Below are 27,428 nucleotides of genomic sequence, written 5' to 3' on the forward strand. Positions count from 1 at the left end.
GTAGATTAAAACTGAAGAAATTGCAAAAAGGTGGGAATTTAGGATGATGGGACCTGGATAAACTGACTAAACCAGAGGTTGTACAGAGTTTCAGGGAGAGCATAAGGGAACAATTGACAGGAATGGGGGAAAGAAATACAGTAGAAGAAGAATGGGTAGCTCTTAGGGATGAAGTAGTGAAGGCAGCAGAGGATAAAGTAGGTAAAAAGACGAGGGCTAGTAGAAATCCTTGGGTAACAGAAGAAATATTGAATTTAATTGATGAAAGGAGAAAATATAAAAACGCAGTAAATGAAGCAGGCAAAAAGGAATACAAACGTCTCAAAAATGAGATCGACAGGAAGTGCAAAATGGCTAAGCAGGGATGGCTAGAGGACAAATGTAAGGATGTAGAGGCGTATCTCACTAGGGGTAAGACAGATATCACCTACAGGAAATTTAGAGAGACCTTTGGAGAAAAGAGAACCACTTGTATGAATATCAAGAGCTCAGATGGAAAACCAGTTCTAAGCAAAGAAGGGAAAGCAGAAAGGAGGAAGGAGTATGTAGAGGACCTATACAAGGGCGATGTACTTGAGGACAATATTATGGAAATGGAAGAGGATGTAGATGAAGATGAAATGGGAGATGCGATACTGCGTGAAGACCTGAGTCTAAACAAGGCCCCGGGACTAAACAACATTCAATTGGAACTACTGACGGCCTTGGGAGAGCCAGTCCTGACAAAACTATACCATCTAGCGAGCAAGATGTATGAGACAGGCAAAATACCCTCAGACTTCAAGAAGAATATAATAATTCCAAACCCAAAGAAAGCAGGTGTTGACAGATGTGAAAATTACCGAACTATCAGTTTAATAAGTCACAGCTGCAAAATACTAATGCGTATTCTTCACAGACGAATGGAAAAACTGGTAGAAGCCGACCTCGGCGAAGATCAGTTTGGATTCCGCAGAAATGTTGGAACACGCGAGGCAATACTGACTCTACGACTTATCTTAGAAAATAGATTAAGGAAAGGCAAACCTACGTTTCTAGCATTTGTAGACTTAGAGAAAGCTTTTGACAATGTTGACTGGAATACTCTCTTACAAATTCTAAGGGTGGCAGGGGTAAAATACATGAACGAAAAGCTATTTACAATTTGTACAGAAACCAGATGGCATGAAAGGGAAGCAGTCGTTGGGAAGGGAGTGAGACATGGTTGTAGCCTATCCCCGATGTTATTCAATCTGTATATTCAGCAAGCAGTAAAGGAAACAAAAGAAAAATTTGGAGTAGGAATTAAAATCCACGGAGAAGAAATAAAAAGTTTGAGGTTCACCGATGACATTGTAATTCTGTCAGAGACAGCAAAGGACTTGGAAGAGCAGTTGAACGGAATGGACAGTGTCTTGAAAGGAGGATATAAGACGGACATAAACAAAAGCAAAATGAGGATAATGGAATGTAGTCAAATTAAGTCAGGTGATGCTCAGGGAATTAGATTAGGAACTGAGACACTTAAAGTAGTAAAGGAGTTTTGCTATTTGGGGAGCAAAATAACTGATGATGGTCGAAGTAGAGAGGATATAAAATGTAGACTGGCAATGGCAAGGAAAATGTTTCTGAAGAAGAGAAATTTGTTAACATCGAGTATAGATTTAAGTGTCAGGAAGTCGTTTCTGAAAGTATTTGTATGGAGTGTAGCCATGTATGGAAGTGAAACATGGACGATAAATAGTTTGGACACGAAGAGAATAGAAGCTTTCGAAATGTGGTGCTACAGAAGAATGCTGAAGATTAGATGGGTAGATCACCTAACTAATGAGGAGGTATTGAACAGAATTGGGGAGAAGAGGAGTTTGTGGCACAACTTACAAGAAGAAGGGACCGGTTGGTAGGACATGTTCTGAGGCATCAAGGGATCACAGATTTAGCATTGGAGGGCAGCGTGGAGGGTAAAAATTGTAGAGGGAGACCAAGAGATGAATACACTAAGCAGATTCAGTAGGATGTAGGTTGCAGTAAGTACTGGGAGATGATGAAGCTTGCACAGGATAGAATAGCATGGAGAGCTGCATCAAACCAGTCTCAGGACTGAAGACAACAACAAACAACAACAACAACAACAACCAACAACAACAACAACTATCACATTTCTTCAAAAATCACCAATTTCACATTTTTCACTGCGTTATTGTTTAAATGAAATTTTTCTGTCCCTATTCATAGCTAATAAGCTATTATCGGAGTCCACGTCTGCTCCTGGAAGTATCTTTGCAGTTTAGAACTTTGTTTACGAATCCGTCTTCCCATCAAATAATCTGCCTGAAATCGTCTGGTGGCATCAGGCCACTTCTCTATGTGCAGCCACCTTTCATGATTCTTACAGTGTTAGCAGATTTTCTGAAACTAGTAGCTTCATAATTACATTTCATTATTTTATGTTTGTTTATTTTTTTTTATTTTTGATGTTTCCAAAAAAAAAATTCTTTTCAACGATAATCCAGCACAAAAAACAACGGAGATGATCATGAAAACTATTAGCAAGTTATTAAATTGTGATCCAGGCACAATTTTATCAGACACCATCCACTTTCATTCCTTTACTATGGCCTCTGTTCCATTTTTCCTTCTCTCATGTTTCTACAGTGAAAATTCTAGCAATTCTTGATTTTTAGTTTCCTTTAACACATTGAATGATTTTTTGTATTTATCACACAATTTTTCCAATTTATTCCTCTACAGAGTTTATAACGTAGCAGACCAAGTTACACAAGATAATGAAGTGACTATTAATGCTTTTATGATCCACATTCTGTTTAGTTCTTTAATATGGAATCTTTTTTGTCTGATTATATATGCCAGTTACTTGTAAGGAGATCACAGTTGACCACCACCACCACCACCACCACCACCACCACCAGTAATAATAAATGATAATTAATTGAAATCCTCAGCTGCCGACAGGTGTTGTTGATATACCTCGATGGTGACAGCTGAAAATGTGTGCCCCGACTGGGACTCGAACCCGGGATCTCCTACTTACATGGCAGACACACTATGCATCTGAGCCACTGAGGACACACATGAATAGTGCTGAGGGTTTCAATTAATTGTCATTTATTCTATAGAAGCTGCATGGTCATCAATGGTATCTGTTCTTTCGAGAACAGTTACTATCTTCATATGTAGTTAAAGGCTACCCGGCCATTGACCTTTGTCTGTGCGAATGCACACAGGTTGCCCAAACTCTTATGGAAATCAACACCTTGGTGGGCGCGAGTGATGAGTGGATGGGCAAATATCCATTAGGTACATTATCTATGTAGAATGTGGACATTTGGGAAGTAGGTCTCACAGGAAGTGTGCAAGGGATAAGTCCCTGCAGTCGCGCTATTCATCTGTGTCCTTGGTGGCTCACAAGGATAGAGCGTCTGCCATGTAAGCAGGCGATCCCGGGTTCGAGTCCCGGTCAGGGCACACATTTTCAGCTGTCCACATCGAGGTATATCAACAACACCTGTCGGCAGCTGAGGGTTTCAATTAATTATCATTTACTCTAGAAAAGCTGCACGGTCATCAATGGTACCTGTTCTTTCGAGAACAGTTACTATCTTCACCAATAATAATAATAATAATAATAATAATAATAATAATAATAATATAGGAGCACACACTACAATGAGTATACACACTAGGCAGAGATCAGAACAAACCAACACACAGAAGAAGCCCACAAAACCAGCATGGCAACACAGGCTACAGATCAGAATAGAAAAACTGAGAAAAGACATTGGACAGCTAACACAATTTATAAGAAATGAAATATCAGACAAAAAACGAAAAAGGTTAGGTAAAATCTCACAACAAGAAGCAATAGAGCAATTAGATGAAAAGAAGCAGAAATTACAAGCATTGGCCAAACGACTTAGAAGATACAAAAAAAGTGGAAATAGAAGGAAACAAAACCAAACATTCAGCACAAACCAAAAGAGATTTTACCAAACAATAGATAACACACACATTAAAATAGACAATGCACCAAACATAACAGACATGGAACACTTCTGGAGCAACATATGGTCAAACCCGGTACAACATAAAAGGCATGCACAGTGGATACAAGCAGAAACAGACTCATACAAGATGATAACACAAATGACTGAAGTGATAATTTTGCAACATGACGTCACCCGAGCAATTAATTCTACACACAATTGGAAAGCCCCTGGAAAAGAAAAATAGCAAATTTCTGGTTAAAGAAATTCACCTCAACACATTCACATCTCACTAAATTATTTAACAGTTACATTGCAGACCCATACACATTCCCTGATACACTTGCACATGGAATAACCTATCTGAAACCTAAAGATCAAGCAGACACAGCAAACCCAGCTAAATATCGCCCCATAACATGCCTACCAACAATCTACAAAATATTAACTTCAGTCATTACACAGAAATTAATGACACATACAACACAGAACAAAATTATAAATGAAGAACAAAAAGGCTGCTGCACAGGAGCACGAGGATGTAAAGAGCAACTGATAATAGATACAGAGGTGACATATCAAGCTAAAACTAAACAAAGGACCCTACACTACGCATACATTGATTACCAAAAAGCCTTTGATAGTGTACCCCACTCATGGTTACTACAGATATTGGAAATATACAAAGTAGATCCTAAATTGATACAGTTTCTAAACATAGTAATGAAAAACTGGAAAACCACACTTAATATCCAAACAAATTCAGATAACATCACATCACAGCCAATACAGATTAAGCGTGGAATATACCAAGGAGACTCCTTTCTGGTTCTGTCTTGCTCTGAACCCACTATCCAACATGCTAAATAATACAAATTATGGATAAAATATTACTGGAACATACTCACACAAAATCACACATTTGCTATACATGGATGATCTAAAACTACTGGCAGCAACCAATCAACAACTCAACCAATTACTAAAGATAACAGAAGTATTCAGCAATGATATAAATATGGCTTTTGGAACAGACAAATGTAAGAAAAATAGCATAGTCAAGGGAAAACACACCAAACAAGAAGATTACATATTGGATAACAACAGCGACTGCATAGAAGCGATGGAAAAACAGATACCTATAAATATCTAGGATACAGACAAAAAATAGGAATAGATAATACAAATATTAAAGAAGAACTAAAAGAAAAATATAGACAAAGACTAACAAAAATACTGAAAACAGAATTGACAGCAAGAAACAAGACAAAAGCTATAAATACTTATGCTATACCAGTATTGACCTACTCATTTGGAGTAGTGAAATGGAGTGACACAGACCTAGAAGCACTCAATACACTTACACGATCACAATGCCACAAATATAGAATACATCACATACATTCAGCAACAGAAAGATTCACATTAAGCAGAAAGGAAGGTGGAAGGGGATTTATAGATATAAAAAAACCTACATTATGGACAGGTAGACAATTTAAGAAAATTCTTTCTAGAACGAGCAGGAACTAGCAAAATACACAAAGCAATCATTCATATAAATACATCAGCTACACCATTGCAATTTCATAACCACTTCTACAACCCTTTAGATCACATAACATCAACAGATACAAAGAAAGTAAATTGGAAAAAGAAAACACTACATGGCAAGCACCCGTATCATCTAACACAGCCACACATAGATCAAGACGCATCCAACACATGGCTAAGAAAAGGCAATATATACAGTGAGACGGAAGGATTCATGATTGCAATACAGGATCAAACAATAAACACCAGATATTACAGCAAGCATATTATTAAAGATTCCAATACCACAACAGATAAATGCAGACTTTGCAAACAACAAATAGAAACAGTAGATCACATCACAAGCGGATGTACAATACTAGCAAATACAGAATACCCCAGAAGACATGACAATGTAGCAAAAATAATACATCAACAACTTGCCATAAAACATAAACTAATAAAACAACACGTTCCCACATACAAGTACACACCACAAAATGTACTGGAGAATGATGAATACAAATTATACTGGAACAGAACGATTATAACAGATAAAACAACACCACATAACAAACCTGACATCATACTCACCAATAAAAAGAAGAAATTAACACAACTAATTGAAATATCCATACCCAACACAACAAATATACAGAAGAAAACAGGAGAAAAAATTGAAAAAGAAAAATACATCCAACTGGCTGAGGAAGTCAAGGACATGTGGCATCAGGATAAAGTTGACATTATACCAATTATACTATCAACTACAGGAGCCATACCTCACAATATCTACCAGTACATCAATGCAATACAGCTACATCCAAACATATATATACAACTACAAAAATCTGTAATTATTGATACATGTTCAATGACCCGAAAGTTCCTAAATGCAATATAACATATACCGTACAGTTAAAAGGAAGTCACGCTTGATCAAGGTCCGCGTCACGTTCCATTTTTAACCAGACTTAACAGTCTGAGAAATTAAAGAAAAAGAAATAATAATAATAATAATAATAATAATAATCTTTATTTGTCCATAGTAACCTTACTGTCTTTCACATCACTTTGGTACAATGATGTAAGGCCATACATACAGGGCACCCAAGAAGTCCCTAGCCATTCTTGGACAACGCTAATTTTTGTGTCTCTATTGCAGGTGATTTGAAAGATGTTTACCACATAACAACGAATCAGTGTTGTGTGTTCACAAAGTGCACTATTTCCTAAACACCAATTTCCAAAAGATGCATAAAGACCCCACACAATCCTGTAATGATAAAATTGAAGTGTTATCAAATTGTCTAAAAGTTTAATGTTAGATTCTGATGTCTACTTTCTCACCCATATGAATCTTATAGCTTATAGACTTTATGCCAATCCTGAACTCCACAAAGGTAATATCCCTATCTGTCCTGTGATGTCTTCATTCTTAGCTCCATGTTGCAAATTAGCCAGATCAAGAACAAAACCAACTTTAAACATAGTCACGGCATACTTAATTCAATTGACGTAGCGAAAAGTTAAAAAACATGCAAATCCCCTAGTGCCAAGCCACTTTCTTTTGATGTTAGCAAATTATTCACTAGTACAACTGTTCAGGAGAGCCTAAACATTCTCACAGACTTATTAAGCAGGAGTTAACCCAGTTGTCACAGATGATATAATGTTAGCTGTACAATCTTGTCCAAGACAAAATTATTTCATTTTCAAATGCAAGATATACAAAGAGTTGGATTTTCTTGCTATAGGATCCCCCCACTGCCTCAGTCCAGTCCTTGCTGAAATCTTCTTGGGCAATTTTGAGAAACACTTTTTGGAAAATAATCCACTCTCTTCCCAAGATTCGATACTTCAAATGGTTCAAATGGCTCTGAGCACTATGGGACTAAACATCTGTGGTCAGCAGTCCTCTAGAACTTAGAACTAGTTAAACCTAAGGACATCACACACATCCATGCCCGAGGCAGGATTCGAACCTGCGACCGTAGCAGTCGCGCGGTTCCGGACTGAGCGCCTAGAACCGCTAGACCACCGCGGCCGGCAAGATTCGATACTGGTTTAGGTAAGTTGATGATGTGTTGTGCTTATGGACAGGTACTATCAGACAACTTTGAAACTTCCTTAAACAGCTAAATTCTGAACACAAAAGTATAAAAGTCACTATGGTGCTTGGTGATCACTGCATAAATTTTTTAAATCTAACTGCAGACATCAGTGATCATATTCATACTTTCAAGATTTACAGGAATCTTACCACCACAGATATGGGAATACTTAACAATCCTCAGCAACCATAGACCCACAAACATCCTGTTTTTCATTGAAAGATACATCACCTACTATTCATCTGCATGAAAGACAACTTCAAAACAAAATTAAGTGCAGTCAAACAAATAGCATCAAACAATGGCTACCCTCCTACCTTGGTGGGCTGCATAAAGCACAAAAATCAAAACATGTGCACACTCTTCTTTACCCTATTCTCAGCACATCTCCCTCAAGAACACAAACGGGGCACAATTCCATATTTAGGAAAAGTCTCACTGAATGTAGGCAGAAAGCTTAAATCCAGGGAAAAAAAACCAACATCAACATCATTTTATGCACACAACACTGTTGGGCACTTTCTGTCCAATGTTAAGGACATTACTCCATCTTTGTAAAAGAGTTGAATATAGAAAATTACTTGTAACTGTGGCAAATTATATACAGATACGTCTGGCAAAGCAATTTGCACCCACTTAAACGGACATCAAAGAAGATGGAAACTTAAAAAATGAGACTATTTTTCCATACCACTTGCTCAAAGAAGGCTATAATTACAAGATGCAACATGAAGTACTACATCACATTCATAAAGGAAGGAAGATAAACTATCTTGAAACAATGGCAATTAATAAACATATGTCCATCTGGCTGAAGTTAGTACTGAATAACTGGAAACAGTTATCTTCCCTGCCACTTCTGACTACAGATACTACTGATAATCCTATCCAGGCCATGTTGTAAATTACCCCTCTTACTCACATGCTTCGTTTTCCTTTATCTGATTTACTATAATTTCTCTTGTGTTAAAAAATACTTTGTATAATCACAGGTGCTTCACTTACCTGCTCAATCTCACTAGTATATCTTATGTATTTGTAATTTAGGTCCTATTAAACACAAGCTTATTTTGTTCAGGCAAGCCTTTGGAACTTGTCACCAAAGTTGATTGCTTAATTTATTTTCTTTAGTTAATGTATAACATATTTTATCTTAATTAAATAGCTTTACATCATAATTCTTCTTGTTTTATTCGTAAATCAAACATTTACATTTTTCATCTCTGGGAATGAAGATACTCTGTATACACACTACTTTAAAATCTTTGATTCTGAAAAATTTCACTGCAACAAAAATTTATCTTTGTACCTGATGATGGTATAACAGCTGAAAACTGGTTTGGGAAATAAATAATAAATGTTTTAGGGTTGACACAACTCAACCAGGAGTCCACACCCCAAAGCCTACTCTGTGACAAACCTTGCACTTCGTACTGAAAGAAAGGACTTAGCACATCCAGGTGCTTCATCATCTTGAAGCTGAGGATGATGTAACATGCACAACCACATGTCATGACTTAAATGAGGCAATGATTAATGAAGATTTGTGGGCACATATCCTTTTCAGTGATACGGCTACCTTTCGTACCTGTGGCCTCATCATCTGCGACAACTTCAAGCTATGGGCTGATTACCAACCAAACATTGCTAAAATTGGAAATTTTTCCCTCAAAAGGTGTGGCTGGGCCACACCTGACAGTCACAGTTCATTCTTTTAAGCGGAAGCAACAATCACAACATCATACATGGATATACTTGAACAATTCCTGCACCCCTATTGTTTGCCGACAAAATTTTTATTCAGTGATGTTTCAACAAGATGGCAAGACATTGCATTCTGTGGACACTGTGCATAATTAACTCTATGATACTCTCCCAGGATGGTGGATTAGACAAGGCTCACCATGATTCTGGGCAGCATGCTCACCTGGTCTAACATTGAATGGGGTCACATCAAAGGAGAGGCACAAAAGGTGAAGATTAAGGATTTGCAACACATTTCGGCAGTGGTGTGTGCAAGTATCAGGTGCACTGAGTATAGCTGACACCTCTGCTTGGACATGGAGGGCAGTCACATCGAATGGCAGTGATTTAATGGAGATGGGGTGTCTTCTTACATACTGTATTCATACTCTTTCAAATTGTAACATTTTATTTGAGTTAAAGTGCTACTTCCCAGAAATGCTGAAGGACTTCTCAGGCACGCAGTATAATGATACACAAGCTGTTCAGTTTAACTGAAAACACTGAAAACAACACATCAGTTCCAAAAAAATTTATAGTTCAAATGGCATTCAAATGATTGTTCTCCCCATGCTCCATGCGGAAAAAATGGAACAGCAAGAAACCATAATAACTGGTACAATGGGACGTACCCTCAGCCATACACCTCATGGTGGTTTGCAGAGTATAGATGTAGATGACACCACACTCAACTCCCCCGCCCCCATGTTCAGCGGCAGGAAGGAGGGACAGGTGGGACATGGGAGGGGGAAATTTGAAATGTTAATTGGGAACATCCATTTTTATTGCAAATTCAGAAAAAAATGCCTAAGTTTTGTCTGCAATGCTGTTTTGTTAAACAACAGATGGCACTGTAATTAGAGAAATCAAGATGGATAGAAAAGCATACGTTTCAAAATGCTGTCCAATGACACTTTAACCCCAAACCTCCACGATGTGATGGTAGGACAGGAAATTATGAAGTAATTTTTAATGGGACTGCACTTCCTTTTACGACAAGTCTTAGTTCACTACACAGCCACAGTGGCACATCGAGCAGCCCCCTTTTTGTTTTGTAGGGAGCACATTGTGCTCATATGGGAGCGATCTAGATGCTTGTAAAACAATAAACTGGTAGCCAAGATCGCAGGAATTCTTTTCATTCCATAATTACCGGTTTCAGCGAAACTAGAGCCGCCATCATCGGATCTTAGGACACATACAGGTTACAACATCAAGGCAAACAATGGCGATATTAATAGTTGCCTATAACATGCATGCCTGTATGTGTCCTAAGATCCGATGTGGCGGCTTTAGTTTCGCTGAAACCGGTAATTATGGAATAAAAAGAATTCCTACGATCTTGGCTACCAGTTTATTGTTTTACCCCTTTTTGTTTTGTCAGAGGAATACAACATTGAGGATGGGGTTTCTCATTAAAAGTTATGAACTAGTTGCCTGGCCTACCCTTGTGGCTTGGAGGTAGTGGGTTAATTCATGTATCATTTAATAACATTTTAATGATATGAATATAATAGAGGGAAACATTCCACGTGGGAAAAATATATTTAAAAAGAAAGATGATGAGACTTACCAAACAAAAGCGCTGGCAGGTCGATAGACACACAAACAAACACAAACATACACACAAAATACAAGCTTTCGCAACAAACTGTTGCCTCATCAGGAAAGAGGGAAGGAGAGGGAAAGACAAAAGGATATGGGTTTTAAGGGAGAGGGTAAGGAGTCATTCCAATCCCGGGAGCGGAAAGACTTACCTTAGGGGGAAAAAAGGACAGGTATACACTCGCACACACACACACATATCCATCAGCATATACACAGACACAAGCAGACATTTGTAAAGGCAAAGAGTTTGGGCAGAGATGTCAGTCGGGACGGAAGTACAGAGGCAAAGATGATGTTGAAAGACAGGTGAGGTATGAGCGGCGGCAGATTGAAATTAGAAATTAGCGGAGATTGAGGCCTGGCGGATAGCGAGAAGAGAGGATATGCTGAAGGGCAAGTTCCCATCTCCGGAGTTCTGACAGGTTGGTGTTAGTGGGAAGTATCCAGATAACCCGGACGGTGTAACACTGTGCCAAGATGTGCTGGCCGTGCACCAAGGCATGTTTAGCCACAGGGTGATCCTCATTACCAACAAACACTGTCTGCCTGTGTCCATTCATGCGAATGGACAGTTTGTTGCTGGTCATTCCCACATAGAACGCTTCACAGTGTAGGCAGGTCAGTTGGTAAATCACGTGGGTGCTTTCACACGTGGCTCTGCCTTTGATCGTGTACACCTTCCGGGTTACAGGACTGGAATAGGTGGTGGTGGGAGGGTGCATGGGACAGGTTTTACACCGGGGGCGGTTACAGGGGTAGGAGCCAGAGGGTAGGGAAGGTGGTTTGGGGATTTCATAGGGATGAACTAAGAGGTTACGAAGGTTAGGTGGACGGCGGAAAGACACTCTTGGTGGAGTGGGGAGGATTTCATGAAGGATGGATCTCATTTCAGGGCAGGATTTGAGGAAGTCGTATCCCTGCTGGAGAGCCACATTCAGAATCTGATCCAGTCCCGGTAAGTATCCTGTCACAAGTGGGGCACTTTTGGGGTTCTTCTGTGGAAGGTTCCGGGTTTGAGGAGATGAGGAAGTGGCTCTGGTTATTTGCTTCTGTACCAGGTCGGGAGGGTAGTTACGGGATGCAAAAGCTGTTTTCAGGTTGTTGGTGTAATGGTTCAAGGATTCCGGACTAGAGCAGATTCGTTTGCCACGAAGACCTAGGCTGTAGGGAAGGGACCGTTTGATGTGGAATGGGTGGCAGCTGTCATAATGGAGGTACTGTTGCTTGTTGGTGGGTTTGATGTGGACGGACGTGTATTCCGCATCTCCTCAAACCCGGAACCTTCCACAGAAGAACCCAAAAAGTGCCCCACTTGTGACAGGATACTTACCGGGACTGGATCAGATTCTGAATGTGGCTCTCCAGCAGGGATACGACTTCCTCAAATCCTGCCCTGAAATGAGATCCATCCTTCATGAAATCCTCCCCACTCCACCAAGAGTGTCTTTCCGCCGTCCACCTAACCTTCGTAACCTCTTAGTTCATCCCTATGAAATCCCCAAACCACCTTCCCTACCCTCTGGCTCCTACCCCTGTAACCGCCCCCGGTGTAAAACCTGTCCCATGCACCCTCCCACCACCACCTATTCCAGTCCTGTAACCCGGAAGGTGTACACGATCAAAGGCAGAGCCACGTGTGAAAGCACCCACGTGATTTACCAACTGACCTGCCTACACTGTGAAGCGTTCTATGTGGGAATGACCAGCAACAAACTGTCCATTCGCATGAATGGACACAGGCAGACAGTGTTTGTTGGTAATGAGGATCACCCTGTGGCTAAACATGCCTTGGTGCACGGCCAGCACATCTTAATAACATTTTGAAACATACAATTTTCTACCCAGTTTGATTTTTGTGATTATTGCGTCACCTGTCATGAAACGAAAAAAATTTATTGCGTTATCTGTTGCGAAACGAAAAAAATGTTTCAGATAAAACTACAAAATTAATGTAATTTTGTCCACAGAATCTTAATCTGCAATTAATATTTCGAAGTTGCACTTCAGACACACACACACACACACACACACACACACACACACACACACACACACACACACACAAACACGTGCGCACTTGCTTGGTGGGGTAGGCTGTTTATTTTGGTACCATTGGCTGTTCCCCTCAGAGACAAACAATTTTAACTGTAAATTGTTTGGATATGATGTGAGATTTTGAGATGTTTCAATGTCTTCAAATAAACTGAACACCATGAATACAACAAGCAGCCCATTATATACTACTGTATAAACATTTACCACCATTAATATACTGCAGTCTACAAAAGTAGAACTGTCAGTAATGGAGCTCAGAAACCTGAGTATATACATATATCAATTAACAACTGTTTCAAACTGCCTTTAAAAACCATTTCCATAGAGTTGCTTTATATTATTTGTCAATCCATTACAGAATTTTCTTCCCAGTGCAAGTGGACTGTGACCTTAATACCCTATGATAATCTCATCTTGTTCATGTATTGTAATTATGAACATAGCTATTCATAAGCATAGTTCTTCTCTTCCACATACCAACAGTCTTAAGGAAATACAGGAAGTACACAATGAGTAAATTATAGTTTTTGAAGTATTCCCTGCAGGACTGGTATTTGTTACATTAGCAATTATCCTAAATGTTCTCTCTTGTAGCCTGAATATTCTATCCATGTAGACTGTGGGTGACCTACTGCAAGTTTAAATTCCATATTGGAAACGCAAGGTGGTTAATCCGTAGTACACTTGTTTAAGGACAGAAGGAGTTATTACATTTGAGAGATGTTTCAGTAAGTAAATACTGCAGCTAATATTTCTACAAATGCAGCTGTATGCTCTTTCCATTTAAGGTGTTTGTCATTCACAATGCGTAAAAATTTAAGATTATCAGATGTTTCAACTTGAGACCATGAGTGTGTATGGGATTCATTGTAATTCAACAAGAACTTAATTACAACAGTCTTGTCCTTATTCAATGTACGTTTATTCATTGTTAGATATTCAGTGACCAGTTCAGAGTTCTCTTTATTGTTTTGTAATGTTCAGTACAGCCCCAGGTAATAAAATATGTTTCATCGACATAGTTAACTTGTGTAGCTGACAACTGACTTTTTATCTTTGCGGAAACATTCTGTAGCTGCTGAACTACAGCTAAGGACAAAATCATAGTTCACTAGCTTTGAGGAATATGTTGTGTCATTAATATATACTAGAAACAAAACTGGCCCAAGAACACTCTCCTGGAGGACTCCACAGCTGAGAGTTTTGTACGCTGATTTTACTGTTAGAATCTTACTTTCATTCCCATAACATAGCTTAGTACACTGTGTTCTACCTCAAACACAACTTAAGGAATTTAGTGCCACTCCTATTATACCATAAGTTTCTAATTTGGATAACAGTACTGTATGATTCGCTGAGTAAGAGGCCTTAGACAAAGATAGCAAAGTTCCAATGACTTCGTTTCCTTTATCCAGTCCGTTTAGCATTTCATGGAAAAAGTTGCTACTGCCGCCATTGTGGACTGCCCTTTTTGGTGCACTTGCTGTGAGTTGTTTAATAGGCTGTATTTACAGAATAAAGATTCCATTTGCTCTAGAAGTATTCTTTGTTGCCAAGTATTGCAGTCAATGAAATTGGACTGTAATTATTTTTATCTGTGGTTGCTCGCTTTTCATACATTGCTTTTAACTCAGTAATTTTTAGAAGTTCAGGAAAAGCCCCCTGGCAAAGATCTGTATATTAAATGTTTTATTTGTTTCACTAATTCATTTTTGTGTTCCTTAAGTAATGTAGATGATTCCACCACAACCACTAGATTTTGATTATTGAGATTATTTTCATTAGCTCGTATTATGTTACACTCCTTAGGAAAAATTAATTAACTGAGTTTATTTGTAATGTTGGTTCAATTTCTTCTTTCCATGTCTCACTGAAATGTTTTACAAAGGCCTCATATGCTGTCTTTGGCTCACTCACCAACATCTATTTTCTTCTAGTGCTATATTATTGCATCTTGGATTCTTTTCATTTTCTTTGTTTATTACATTCCAAACATTTTTACTAACATTACTATATTCACTTATCTGTTCAGCATAATGGTTCGCTCTTACAGTCTTCAGGGAGTTCCTGTATGGTTTTCTAGTGTCCTGTCCTTTGTTAGGGTGTACTGCAATCTCATATCTCTGAAAATCGCCCTCTGACATGCACTTTATGGTGGTTTGCAGAGTATAGATGTAGATATAAAGATATTTCATATTTCCCTTTAATTCGTGGATTTATGTAAAGTTTTATTAAACACACAAAAAGTTAAGGTGAATGCAATGTAAACATACTAGTATTCTCTGTTCAAAGATAACGTGTGTTTTTGTCTTTTACATTACTCACGACTACTTTATGACTATGCCACACGAATAGTGATATTAGTCATCCACTAACTATGAAATAACATTTAGATAATGTTGTGGACATGAATATTTCTATTTTTTCAGAAATAAATATTATTTCTTTATTATGTGTAATTTAATAATGTATTTTGATTACTATCCACCAAATTGTGATGCAACTAATTTGAGGCAAAAACAATTAGAAATTGCAAACCCAACGATATTTGTGATGAACTGCGATTGTTAAAACATGTATCTACCGGAGTGCCTGATACCACACAAGTTAGTAAGTCTCTATCTCTGTCAGGGCAGTGCTAGATGGTTTGTTTTTGGAAACGTTCTGTTTCCGAAAGTTTATTACAAATTGAAGGTATATTCAAAATGTATGATTGGTTTTTACTTTGAGTGTCATGTCGCCACACACTAAAGAAGTGCAGGCAATTTTTCAATTAAAATCAATGTTCAGTTTGCTTAGATTATTTATGGACAAACGTTACATATAAATAGTTTCAGGTTTATGTTCGTCTGTCATTTAATTCCACACATTTAAAGCTTAACTCTGAAGCACAAGAAGAAACCACAAATTTCCTTATTTAAAACTAATGTCACAGTTGACTTCATAATGTAACTGGGAACATAAAAAAATCTACTCCCCAATTGGCAGCAGGAGAATACACATATAAAGGCATTAGAGTTTTCAAGCTTTTGGAGCCAGTGGCTGCTTCTTCTAGCAGAAATGCTTAAGGGGAAGGAAGAGGGGTGAAACAAAAGGACAGGTAAGGTTTAAGAAAAGGAGTAGAGATCGGAAAAGTTGAGCAAATCCCCAGATCAGACTTACTAAAGGGGATGAAAAGTCTTTCCTCCTCATTGGGTCCGTTAAGTCTCCGAAAGCTTGCAAACTTTATTACCCTTATATTTGTGTTCTCCAGCCACCACTTGATGCAGATTGTTTTTATCTAATCAATTACATTTATTTGCACTGATATAATATCACAGTCAGATTATTAAAAGGTTTGCACAGGATAGAGTGGTATGGGTAGCTGCATCAAACCAATCTTCGGACTGAAGATCACTACAACTAGTATGCATACGTTCACTTGAGTGGGAGTCATGACTTTTTGTCTATCTTGGACAGTGATAATCCTTTCAATATACTGTTCATAGGAAATCACCTGCATGAATTACATGGCAAATATCCTGGGGCAACCTAAAAAATTAAACTAAACATAAAACATTGTACATGTGACCTAGAGATGTGATCTAAGTCCCGAAACATGATACAGATTAAATATTTTGCATTTTGACTGAGCAGGTGTAATTATTATTAAAAACCTCATACTGTCAGATGTGTCCCACTATTCCATACTGGAGAAACTTCAGAAGGGCAACAATGAGGATGAGGATGGGGAAATGCTACCACCTTGCATATCTTTATACTGATCACAGGCACTAAAAATGTAAGCCAAGTGTATTTCATACTCACAAGGCGAAAAATAGTGTGTGACCTCGAACTTCGTTCATTCATATTTGTCTCGCCTATATGTCTAATCTTTTGTCCTCTTCTCATCAATAATAAAATCTGAAATAAAAATAAAATTATAATTGTCGAAGAGAGAACACACATTCTAGTGGAATAGGTAAAAAGTTACTAACACCTATACATATTTACTATTCACATATTACAATCTAGGATTAGCAGGTTATCAAAAATTAGTTCCTAATGCTGCAGGTGTATCACTATCTGCAACTGTAACTAATTGCATTATAACAAAAAAGGATGTTAGAGGCTACGGAACATGAACTGTATTCAAAAGGAACAACCTTTTCAGTGGTAGTAACAAGTTCCTCCTTCAGTCCTATAACAACTGCTTTTCCATCCTCTTCACGAATTTTCAAGTTGAATTTCTTATCAAGAAGATCATTTATCTTTTCATTATAAATTTCCATGTAGGAAGCCCTGCAAAATTAAGAGCCTTGTAGCAGTACTGTAAATGAAAAACATAACAAAGTACCCTGAAAAGAACTGTTCCAATGTTATTTCTTGTGGAAAATTCTGCAATAATGTCTCTACTATAATTTATTGCTATTGCTGATCTTGAAAAGAAGCCCAATTTGCTACATTTTAAGGACACTACAAAGCTGTCTCATGTATCATATACAAAAATCAGGTTCCTAACCATGGAGAAAGCAGGATGGAATAATGACATTATTATGAAAAGGGTAGGTAACTACTCACTGTGTAAAGGAACACAGTTGAGACAGGCACAAGAAGGAGGCTGCTATACTTTTCAGTCATAAGACCTTCTTTTAAAGTAGCCCCCCCCCCCCCCCCCCCCACACACACACACAAACACACACACAAACACACACACAAACACACACACAAACACACACACAAACACACACACAAACACAAATACAAACACACACACACACACACACACACACACACACACACACACACACACACACACACACACAAATACAAACACACACACAAATACAAACACACACACAAATACAAACACACACACAAATACAAACACACACACAAACACAAACACACACACACACACACACACACACACACACACAAACACACACACACACACAAACACACACACACAAACACACACACACAAACACACACACACAAACACACACACACAAACACACACACAAACACAAACAAACACACACACAAACACAAACACAAAAACACACACACAAACACAAACACAAAAACACACACAGAGAGAGAGAGAGAGAGAGAGAGAGAGAGAGTGAGAGAGAGAGAGAGAGAGAGAGAGAGAGAGAGAGAGAGAGAGAGAGGGGGGGGGGGTCTTTTTCTGGACTAAAGCGCAAATGTACAGCAGTCCTTTTATTGAGCATGTCTCCAATTTGTCTCCTCTATATGACAAGTAGCAATTTATCCTTTTCATAATATTGTCATTATTCCATCCTCGATTTTCCATTAATTTTTCCCCAGAGGCTTTCTCCCATCCCACAACCCAGTGATTTTTCCTATTCTCTAATGCATTACTTTAATCAGTGTCCGTCCTTTTCTTTCTCTCCTTTCCTGTGTTTTACCTGTCACCTTGTGAGGGAGCAAGCTGGGATATTTTTTATTTCCCACTCGTTTTGCCATCTGCCTCCTTAAATTCGTTTTTTTTCCACTTTTAATAATTTACCTTTAACACAAGTGAATATAATCCATATTTTCATAAAAGAGTAAGGTTGACCATTTTTAAATAATATAGCACCAGATCTAATTTTGTGATTAGTTTTATGTATGTAATTGATTTTCTAATTTATTTTGACTATTCCTAGTTAGTATTTTTTGTTGTAGGGTGAAACCAGTAATTGTTTTGTAATGTAAATTGTATTGTTGACATATAAACAAATACAAATTCTGTAATAATTGTAAATATTTGGAAGACAAAATACTAGTAATCTTAAAGTATCTATTTGGCTCTATTCGAAAACATGTTAACAGACCCAGCCCTTAATTAATTACAAAGTAATTAACAGTTTTGTCCAAAGTATTGTTTGCATACTTATATTTGTTAATTTCATGATTTAAACAAATCATTTGGCCTAACACTTGCAGTAGAAGAAACTTAAAAAGATGCAATTTTTCAGTGTATTCAGTTAATTTAATGAGTTAAGTTTTAATTGTAATTTCTGTAAATTTAACTACGAACAATGTATAGTTTCAGTCCCTATTATTGTGATCACACATAAGGGCCCGATCTTTTGTCATGAGACAGTCAGTCCACGGTCAAGTTTCAGACGATAAACCTGTACTGATTAGAGCTACAACAATGCTTCAACTTAACCGTGGAATAAGTGTTAAACAATTAGGCCATATGTAAAAACAATGACAGTGTCTGCTCCATTCATACCTGATTATTCAAGAACTGAGAGATTTGTGGTTAGGTTTTACTACTCGTAGATGTTCAACAGGAAACTATTGTAGCAGTATTGAAAGTTAAACAATAGTGCACTGGCCATATAACTGTGTATATTAAGTATTTGTGAAAAGTGAAATTAAAATACTGTGAAATGCAGCTGTGCATCTGTCTGTCGGCTACATTATTTACAATAGTCAGTGTCAGAATCCACAACCCATTTTCAGTCAGCGTAGCAGCGCAGTAAATCAACACCGAGGGCAACAAACAATAAATATTGCAGGCGGGACCGCTACAATCTTCCAACCCGCACACAATCTGACTGGGTCGCATTGTATCAACTGTCTCATCCGCACACAGCACAGTGCTGTGTGACTGCACTGGTGGTTTTTGCAGCCTCTGATGTCCCAAATTATTCCTACCAATATAATTAATCCTGTACCTTCAAATTGATCACTCTTCCTGCCTCACTCTCACTTGAAACTTCCTGGCAGATTAAAACTGTGTGCCGGACCGAGACTCGAACTCTGAACCTTTGCCTTTTGCGGGCAAGTGCTCTACCAACTGAGCTACCCAAGCACGACTCCCGCCCCGTCCTCACAGCTTTACTTCCGCCAGTACATTGTCTCCTACCTTCCAAACTTAACAGAAGCTCTCCTTTCTTTCAGGAGTGCTAGTTCTGCAAGGTTCACAGGAGAGCTATAGAACATAGACATTCATAAATTTTGCCTAGAACAGCATATGGAAGCATGTGCAACATAAGTAGAATTTAATAAAAAAAATCTTTCATAATATGAACTGTATATCGAGCACCTGCAAGTAACTTTAATCTGTTCATAAACCACCTTGAAGCTGTACTGGCCCATTTAACAACCAAAAGCAAAGAAATCGTGGTTGCTGGTGACTTCAATGTAGATTTCCTTAAAGACTCTCCCAATAAAAAGTTATTTGGGGTAGTAACACTATCATTCAACTTAATTCCCACTGTAAAGTTCCCAACTAGGGTAGGCAATTGCTCACAAACAGCCATTGATAATATCTGTACAGAAAAGTCCAATGAACAAAATTATATTACAAAACCAATAGTCAATGGCCTTTCAGACCATGACATGCAGTTCCTTCTGTTAAATGTTATTACTGAACATGATATAAAATCTGAAAATGTGAACTCAACAGGGTAATCAATAAGCCAAAAAAAAAATTTTTTTTTTTAGTACACTCCCCAGAGACATTCACTGGAGTGATGTGTACAGTGCTCATGGCATGGATGAAAAATATAACACTTTTGCTAATAAAGTGCTTACCTTATTTGAACACTGTTTTCCCCTAAAACTAGCCAAGGTTAGAGCAGAGTCTACAAAGAAGCCATGGACTTGAGGAATAGAGGTATCTTGTAAAATAAAAATAAAACTGTATCTGTCAATCCGAAACAGTTTGGATGCTGATGCTATAGCACATTACAAGAAATACTGCAAACTATTAAAGACTGTAATATGGACATAAAAGCAAATATATTACAAAGAAAAGATAGTCATATCAGATCACAAAATAAAGACAATATGGGATATAGTGAAGGAGGAGACTGGCAGAACCAGACATGAAGAGGGGCAAATAGCATTAAGAGTAAATAATACAGCGGTGATAGATGTGTGTAGTATTGCAGAACTTTTTAATAAACATTTTATAACTGTTACTGAAAAGATGGGGTTGTCAGGTTCTGTAGATGCTAACATGGGTTACCTCAGACCAGACATTTTCAAGTAACTTCCATAATATGAATTTGACCCTCACTACCCCAGCAGAAGTAATGCCCATCATAAAATCTTTAAAATCAAAAACATCTAGTGGGTATGATGAAATATCAACAAAGCTATTTAAAGAATGTGATTCTGATTTAAGTAACATATTAAGCTATCTGTGTAACTGGTCATTTATCAGTGGAATATTTCCTGAATGGTTGAAATATGCTGAAATTAAGCCACTGTGTAAGAAGGGAGATAAAGAAATAGCATCAAATTTCCATCCAATTTCACTTTTGGTAGCATTCTCAAAAATTTTAGAAAAGGTAATGTACAACTGGCCTTATAATCATCTTATCACAAATAACATACTGTCAAAGTCACAGTTCGGATTTCTAAAGGGTTCTGATATTGAGAAGGCTACCTATACTTACAGTGAAAATGTACTTAATTCATTACAGAAAAAATGTCAGGCATCTGGTACATTTTGTGATCTGTCAAAGGCATTTGACTGTGTAAATAACAATATCCTTCTAAGTAGATTAGAATATTATGGTGTAACAGGAAACGCTGCAAAATGGTTCAAATCTTGTATCTCTGGTAGGAAACAAAGGGTGTTATTAGGAAAAAGACATGTATTAAACCATCAGGCATCATCCAGTTGGGAACTAATTACATGTGGGGTCCCACAAGGTTCCATCTTAGGGCCCTCACTTTTTCTTGTGTATATCAATGACCTCTCATCAGTAACATTACCAGATGTCAAGTTTGTTTTGTTTGCCAATGCTACAAACATTACAATAAATAGCAAATCAAGTGTAATCTTAGAAAGATCAGCTAGTAAAATATTTGTGGACATTAATCACTGGTTCCTAGCCAATTCTTTGTCACTAAACTTTGAAAAAACACATTACATGCAGTTCAGAACTTGTAAGGGGTGTCCCACGAGTATATGCCTAATGTATGATGACAAGCAGATAGAAAAAGTGGACAGTGTTAAATTCTTGGGATTACAGATTGATAATAAATTCAACTGGGAGGAGGACACCATAGACCAGCTGAAGCGTCTAAACAAATCTCTATTTGCAATGCAAATTCTGTCAGACATGGGGGACATAAAAATGAAAAAGTTGGCATACTCTGCTTACTTTCACTCCATAATGTCATTTGGGATTTTTTTTGGGGGGTAATTCATCAAGCCAAGCTAAAGTTCTCCGAGCACAAAAATGGGCAGTAAGAGTTGTGCGGTGAACTCAAGAACATCCTGCAGAGGCCTGTTTAGGGAACTAGGGATACTAACTACTGCTTCCCAATATATTTATTCCTTTATGAAATTTCTCATTAAAATATATCACTTTTTCAAACCAACAGCTCAGTTGATGGAATCAATATTAGAAATAAGAATAATCTTCACAAGGTTTTAAAGTCATTTACTCTTGTACAAAAATGTGAGTACGATTCAGGAAAACACATTTTCAATAACTTGACAGCAGCCATAAAAAACTTAACAACCAATGAAATTCAGTTTAAGATAATCCCAAAGGATTTATTGGTGGCCAACTCCTACTCCATTGATGAATTTCTCAGTAGAACCAACTGATTTGTTTGTGTGTGAGCGTCACCTTATAAATAAAACTTAAAAAAACATTTTTGTTTTCCCTTATAGTATTCATTAAAAAAAGATGATCATTCCACTTGGGACCTGTGAAAGGTACATTAGCTTATTTGTTTTAGTTTTAAATATTTCATATGTACGAGGCCTGTCTAAAAAGTATCCGACCTTTGTCCAGAAAAAATGTTTCGAATACCTGATGAGGTTGGGACCCTAATTCCCTTCAAACTAGGCACCTTGTGCTTGCACACACTTAGTCCACCGATCCTTCCACCACTGGTAACACCTCTGGAAGTCTTCTTTTGGAATGATGTTCAGCTCCGTTGTCGTGTTCTGGATTATCTCTTCTCTACTCTCAAAATGAGGTCCTTTCAGTGGCGTCTTCAATTTTGGAAACAACCAGAAGTTGCAAGGAGCCATGTCTGGAGAGTAGGGAGGTTGGCGAACGGCTGTAATTCCACGTGTGGCCAAGAAATTTTGGATCAAGCGGGATGCATGTGCAGCGGCGTTGTTGAGATGCCGTTGCCAGTTTTTCGCCGTCCACATGGGCTCGGGATGCTTCCATTGCCACAACTGTCTTTCTGTTTCTGGGTCATACCCGTACACCCATGACTTATCTCCAGTTATCGCAGTGTTCAGAAACCCAGAATCAGTGTTGGTGGTGTCCAGAACGTCCTGTGCAACATCAAAATGGAGGTCTTTTCGTTCTGGCGACAACTACTTGGGCACGAATTTTGCAGCCACTCGGTGCATGTTCAAATCATCATGCAAAGTTGCATGTGCAGAATCTTTACTCATTTCAACCTCTAGGGCAATCTCTCGCATGGTCAAACGACGATCTTCCATCACCAACCAAATTTTGCACACTCTCAACAACAGCTGCACTCTGAGCAGTTTGGAGGTTTGGAGCCTGCCAGAACGCTGGTCATTCTCCGCTACTGTGCGGCCATTTTTGAATCAGTTGAACCACTCCTTAATTTGTGTTACACCCATCACATCTTCTCCAAACGCCTGCTGAATCTTACAAATTGTTTCGCCTCGAAAATCACCAAGGTTTTGACAAAATTTAATGCAGTATCTTTGTTCAACACGTTCAGTCATCTTGAGAGAATCGGTAATCCGATGAACACATTGTGTAGCACCTCGCTCAGTGACCGACAGGCAGCGACTGACGTGCTGGAAGGCGGGGACCAAATTCACGCATGCGCACATAGGTCTCTTCCTTTCCTATGTACAGTGGCGCTGCACTATCATCTCTATTTTGCGTGGGAAAATCAAAGGTCGGATACTTTTTAGACAGACCTCGTATTATTGTTTTTCTGACATGTTCTACATCCTGGAGGACCTCCTCACTACGGATCAATTGGAATGAAAGTAAATCTAATCTAATCTCCAGCAGGTGCCATAGGCTTTCTGCAAATCAAAAAACATGGCCACAGTCTGTGCTTTCTGCAGAAAACCATTCACAATATGGGTGGACAAAGTGATGAGATGGTCAACTGCAGAATGGTGTGCTCAAAATCCACACTTTTCAGTGGTTAGTAAATTTCAAGGTTCGAGCCACCATACCAGCTGGGCATGAATCGTACGTTCCATCACCTTGTAAACACAGCTGTTGAGAGAAATGGGACAGTAGCAAAAAGGAAGGCGTTTGTTATTACCAGGCTAAGGTATGGGTATGACAGTGGCTTCATGGCAACATCTGAGAAACATGCCCTCTGCCCAGATGCAGTTGGTTGGTTTGGGGGGGATTAAAGGGACCAGACTGCGACGGTCATCGGTCCCTTTTTCCAAAAAAAAGTAAAACCACCCAAAGAGAATAAAAAACGAACAACAGGAAAGACGTCAGACGACACAGGACAAGAAATACTCCTACAGAGAGCAGACGAAACGAATTAAAATCACACAGAGTGTGACAGTGGTTGGCCGACCATAGAGATAAAAAGGAAAAGCCAACCACCGAGAACACATTAAAAACTCAGCGTAAAATCGTAGGCCAATGGCCAGAATCAACACAAAATAACAGAACAAACACTCAGAGTAAATAATAAAAACCCCCTGCCCGAATAAAACGGAAAACTAAGTCAGCCTTACCAGGGTCATCACATAAGAGGGCAGGGAGCGTATCAGGCAGCGCAAATGTCTGCCTGACCACAGCTAAAAGGGGGCAGGCCAACAAAATGTGGGCCACTGTCAAAGCCGCCCCGCAGCGACATACAGGAGGGTCCTCCCGGCGCAGTAAATAACTGTGTGTCAGGTGGGAGTGGCCAATGCGGAGCCGACAAAGGACGACAGAGTCCCTGCGGTTGGCTCGCAGGGATGACCGCCACACAGTCGTCGTCTCCTTGATGGCACGGAGTTTATTGGGCATGATCCGATTGCGCCATTCAGCGTCCCAAAGCGCAAAAACGTTTCGGCGGAGGACTGCCCGCAAATCAGTCTCTGGGAGGCCAACGTCCAGAGACTGTTTACTCGTGGCCTCTTTCGCCAGGCAGTCAACATGTTCATTGCCCGGGATACCGACATGACCGGCGGTCCACACAAAGACCACAGAGCGGCCGCAACGTGCAAGAGTATGCAGGGACTCATGGATAGCCATCACCAGACGAGAACGAGGAAAACACTGGTCGAGAGCTCGTAAACCGCTCAGGGAATCGCTACAGATAACGAAGGACTCACCTGAGCAGGAGCGGATATACTCTAGGGCACGGAAGATGGCGACTAGCTCAGCAGTGTAAACGCTGCAGCCAGCCGCCAAGGACCGTTGTTCAGAATGGTCCCCTAGAGTTAGCGCATACCCGACACGACCAGCAACCATCGAACCGTCGGTGTAAACAATTCCAGAGCCCTGATACGTGGCCAGGATGGAATAAAAGCGGCGGCGGAAGGCCTCTGGAGGGACCGAGTCCTTCGAGCCCTGTGCCAAGTCGAGCCGAAGGCAAGGGCGAGGAACACACCACGGGGGTGTACGCAGAGGCGCCCGGAAAGGAGGTGGAACTGGGAAAAACCCAAGCCCGCAGAGAAGCTCCTTGATGCGTACGGCGATCGGACAACCCGACCGGGGCCGACGGTCGGGCAGATGGACGACTGACTGCGGGAACAGGACACGATAATTTGGATGCCCGGGCAAGCTAAAAACATGGGCAGCATAAGCGGCCAGCAAACATTGGCGTCGGAACCGCAGTGGAGGTACACCTGCCTCCACTAGGACGCTGTCCACAGGGCTGGTGCGGAAAGCACCAGTGGCAAGGCGTATCCCGCTGTGGAGAATTGGGTCCAGCACCCGCAACGCAGATGGGGATGCTGAGCCATAAGCTAGGCACCCATAATCCAGGCGAGACTGGATTAACGCCTGGTAGAGCCGCAACAGGGTAGATCGGTCGGCGCCCCAGCGGGTGTGGCTCAAACAACGCAGGGCGTTGAGATGCCGCCAACACGCTTGTTTAAGCTGCCGGATATGAGGCAGCCAAGTCAACCGGGCATCAAAAAGGACACCCAAAAACCTGTGGGTCTCCACCACAGCAAGAAGTTCGTCGGCAAGATAAAGCCGCGGCTCAGGATGGACCGTTCGGCGCCGGCAGAAATGCATAACGCGGGTCTTGGCAGCCGAAAACTGAAAACCACGCGCTACAGCCCAAGACTGCGCCTTGCGGATTGCGCCCTGTAGCTGACGTTCAGCTGCTGCAATGCTAATAGAACTATAGTAAAGACAGAAGTCGTCAGCATACAGGGAAGCGGAGACAGAATTTCCTACTGCCGCAGCGAGACCGTTTATTGCAATTAAAAACAGGCAGACACTGAGGACAGAGCCCTGGGGTACCCCGTTCTCCTGGACGAGGGAGGAACTATACGAGGCCGCGACTTGCACGCGGAAGGTACGATACGACAGAAAATTTCTGATAAAGATCGGCAGAGGGCCCCGAAGACCCCATCCATGAAGCGTAGAAAGGATGTGATGACGCCATGTCGTATCGTACGCCTTCCGCATGTCGAAAAAGACAGCGACCAGGTGCTGACGGCGGGCAAAGGCTGTACGGATGGCCGACTCAAGGCTCACCAGATTGTCGGTGGCGGAGTGGCCTTTACGGAACCCACCCTGAGACGGAGCCAGAAGGCCCCGAGACTCCAGCATCCAATTTAAGCGCCAGCTCACCATCCGTTCAAGCAACTTGCAAAGAACGTTGGTGAGACTAATGGGACGGTAGCTGTCCACCTCCAGAGGGTTCGTTCCAGGTTTCAAAATGGGGATGACAATACTTTCCCGCCATTGCGACGGAAACTCACCCTCGACCCAGAGACGGTTGTAAAGGTCGAGGAGGCGTCGCTTGCAGTCCACTGAAAGGTGTTTCAGCATCTGACAGTGGATGCGATCTGGCCCGGGAGCGGTATCAGGGCAAGCGGCAAGGGCACTCTGAAATTCCCACTCACTGAATGGAGCGTTGTAGGGTTCAGAAGCGTTGGTGCGAAAAGAAAGGCTCCGACGTTCCATCCGCTCTTTAATGGAGCGGAAGGCCTGGGGGTAATTCGCAGAAGCGGAACTCATAGCAAAATGCTCTGCTAAGCGGTTTGCAATGACGTCGGAGTCAGTACAAACTGCTCCATTCAGTGAGAGCGCAGGGACGCTGGCAGGGGTCCGATAGCCGAAGACCCGTCGAATCTTGGCCCAGACCTGCGATGGAGTGACATGGAGTCCAATGGTGGACACATACCGCTCCCAGCACTCCTTCTTGCCTTGGCGGATAAGGAGGCAGGCCCGCGCACGCAGCCGTTTGAAGGCGATAAGGTGGTCCATGGAGGGATGTCGCTTGT

The 27,428-nt window shown here is 40.2% G+C and overlaps 1 protein-coding gene across 1 annotated transcript in view; it reads right to left on the minus strand.

The window, feature by feature from the left end:
• LOC126190741 (uncharacterized) overlaps window positions 1-27,428 on the minus strand; it is a 261,362-nt gene that overhangs the window by 187,580 nt on the left and 46,354 nt on the right. Inside the window, exons 4-5 of the mRNA XM_049931235.1 lie at window positions 17,179-17,314; window positions 16,841-16,936 (exon numbers count right to left, since the gene is read on the minus strand). Coding sequence (XP_049787192.1) covers window positions 16,841-16,936; window positions 17,179-17,314 — 232 coding nt within the window. The remainder of the gene's footprint in view (window positions 1-16,840; window positions 16,937-17,178; window positions 17,315-27,428) is intronic.

This window comes from Schistocerca cancellata, chromosome 6, assembly GCF_023864275.1.
Source record: "Schistocerca cancellata isolate TAMUIC-IGC-003103 chromosome 6, iqSchCanc2.1, whole genome shotgun sequence".
NCBI lineage: Eukaryota > Metazoa > Arthropoda > Insecta > Orthoptera > Acrididae > Schistocerca > Schistocerca cancellata.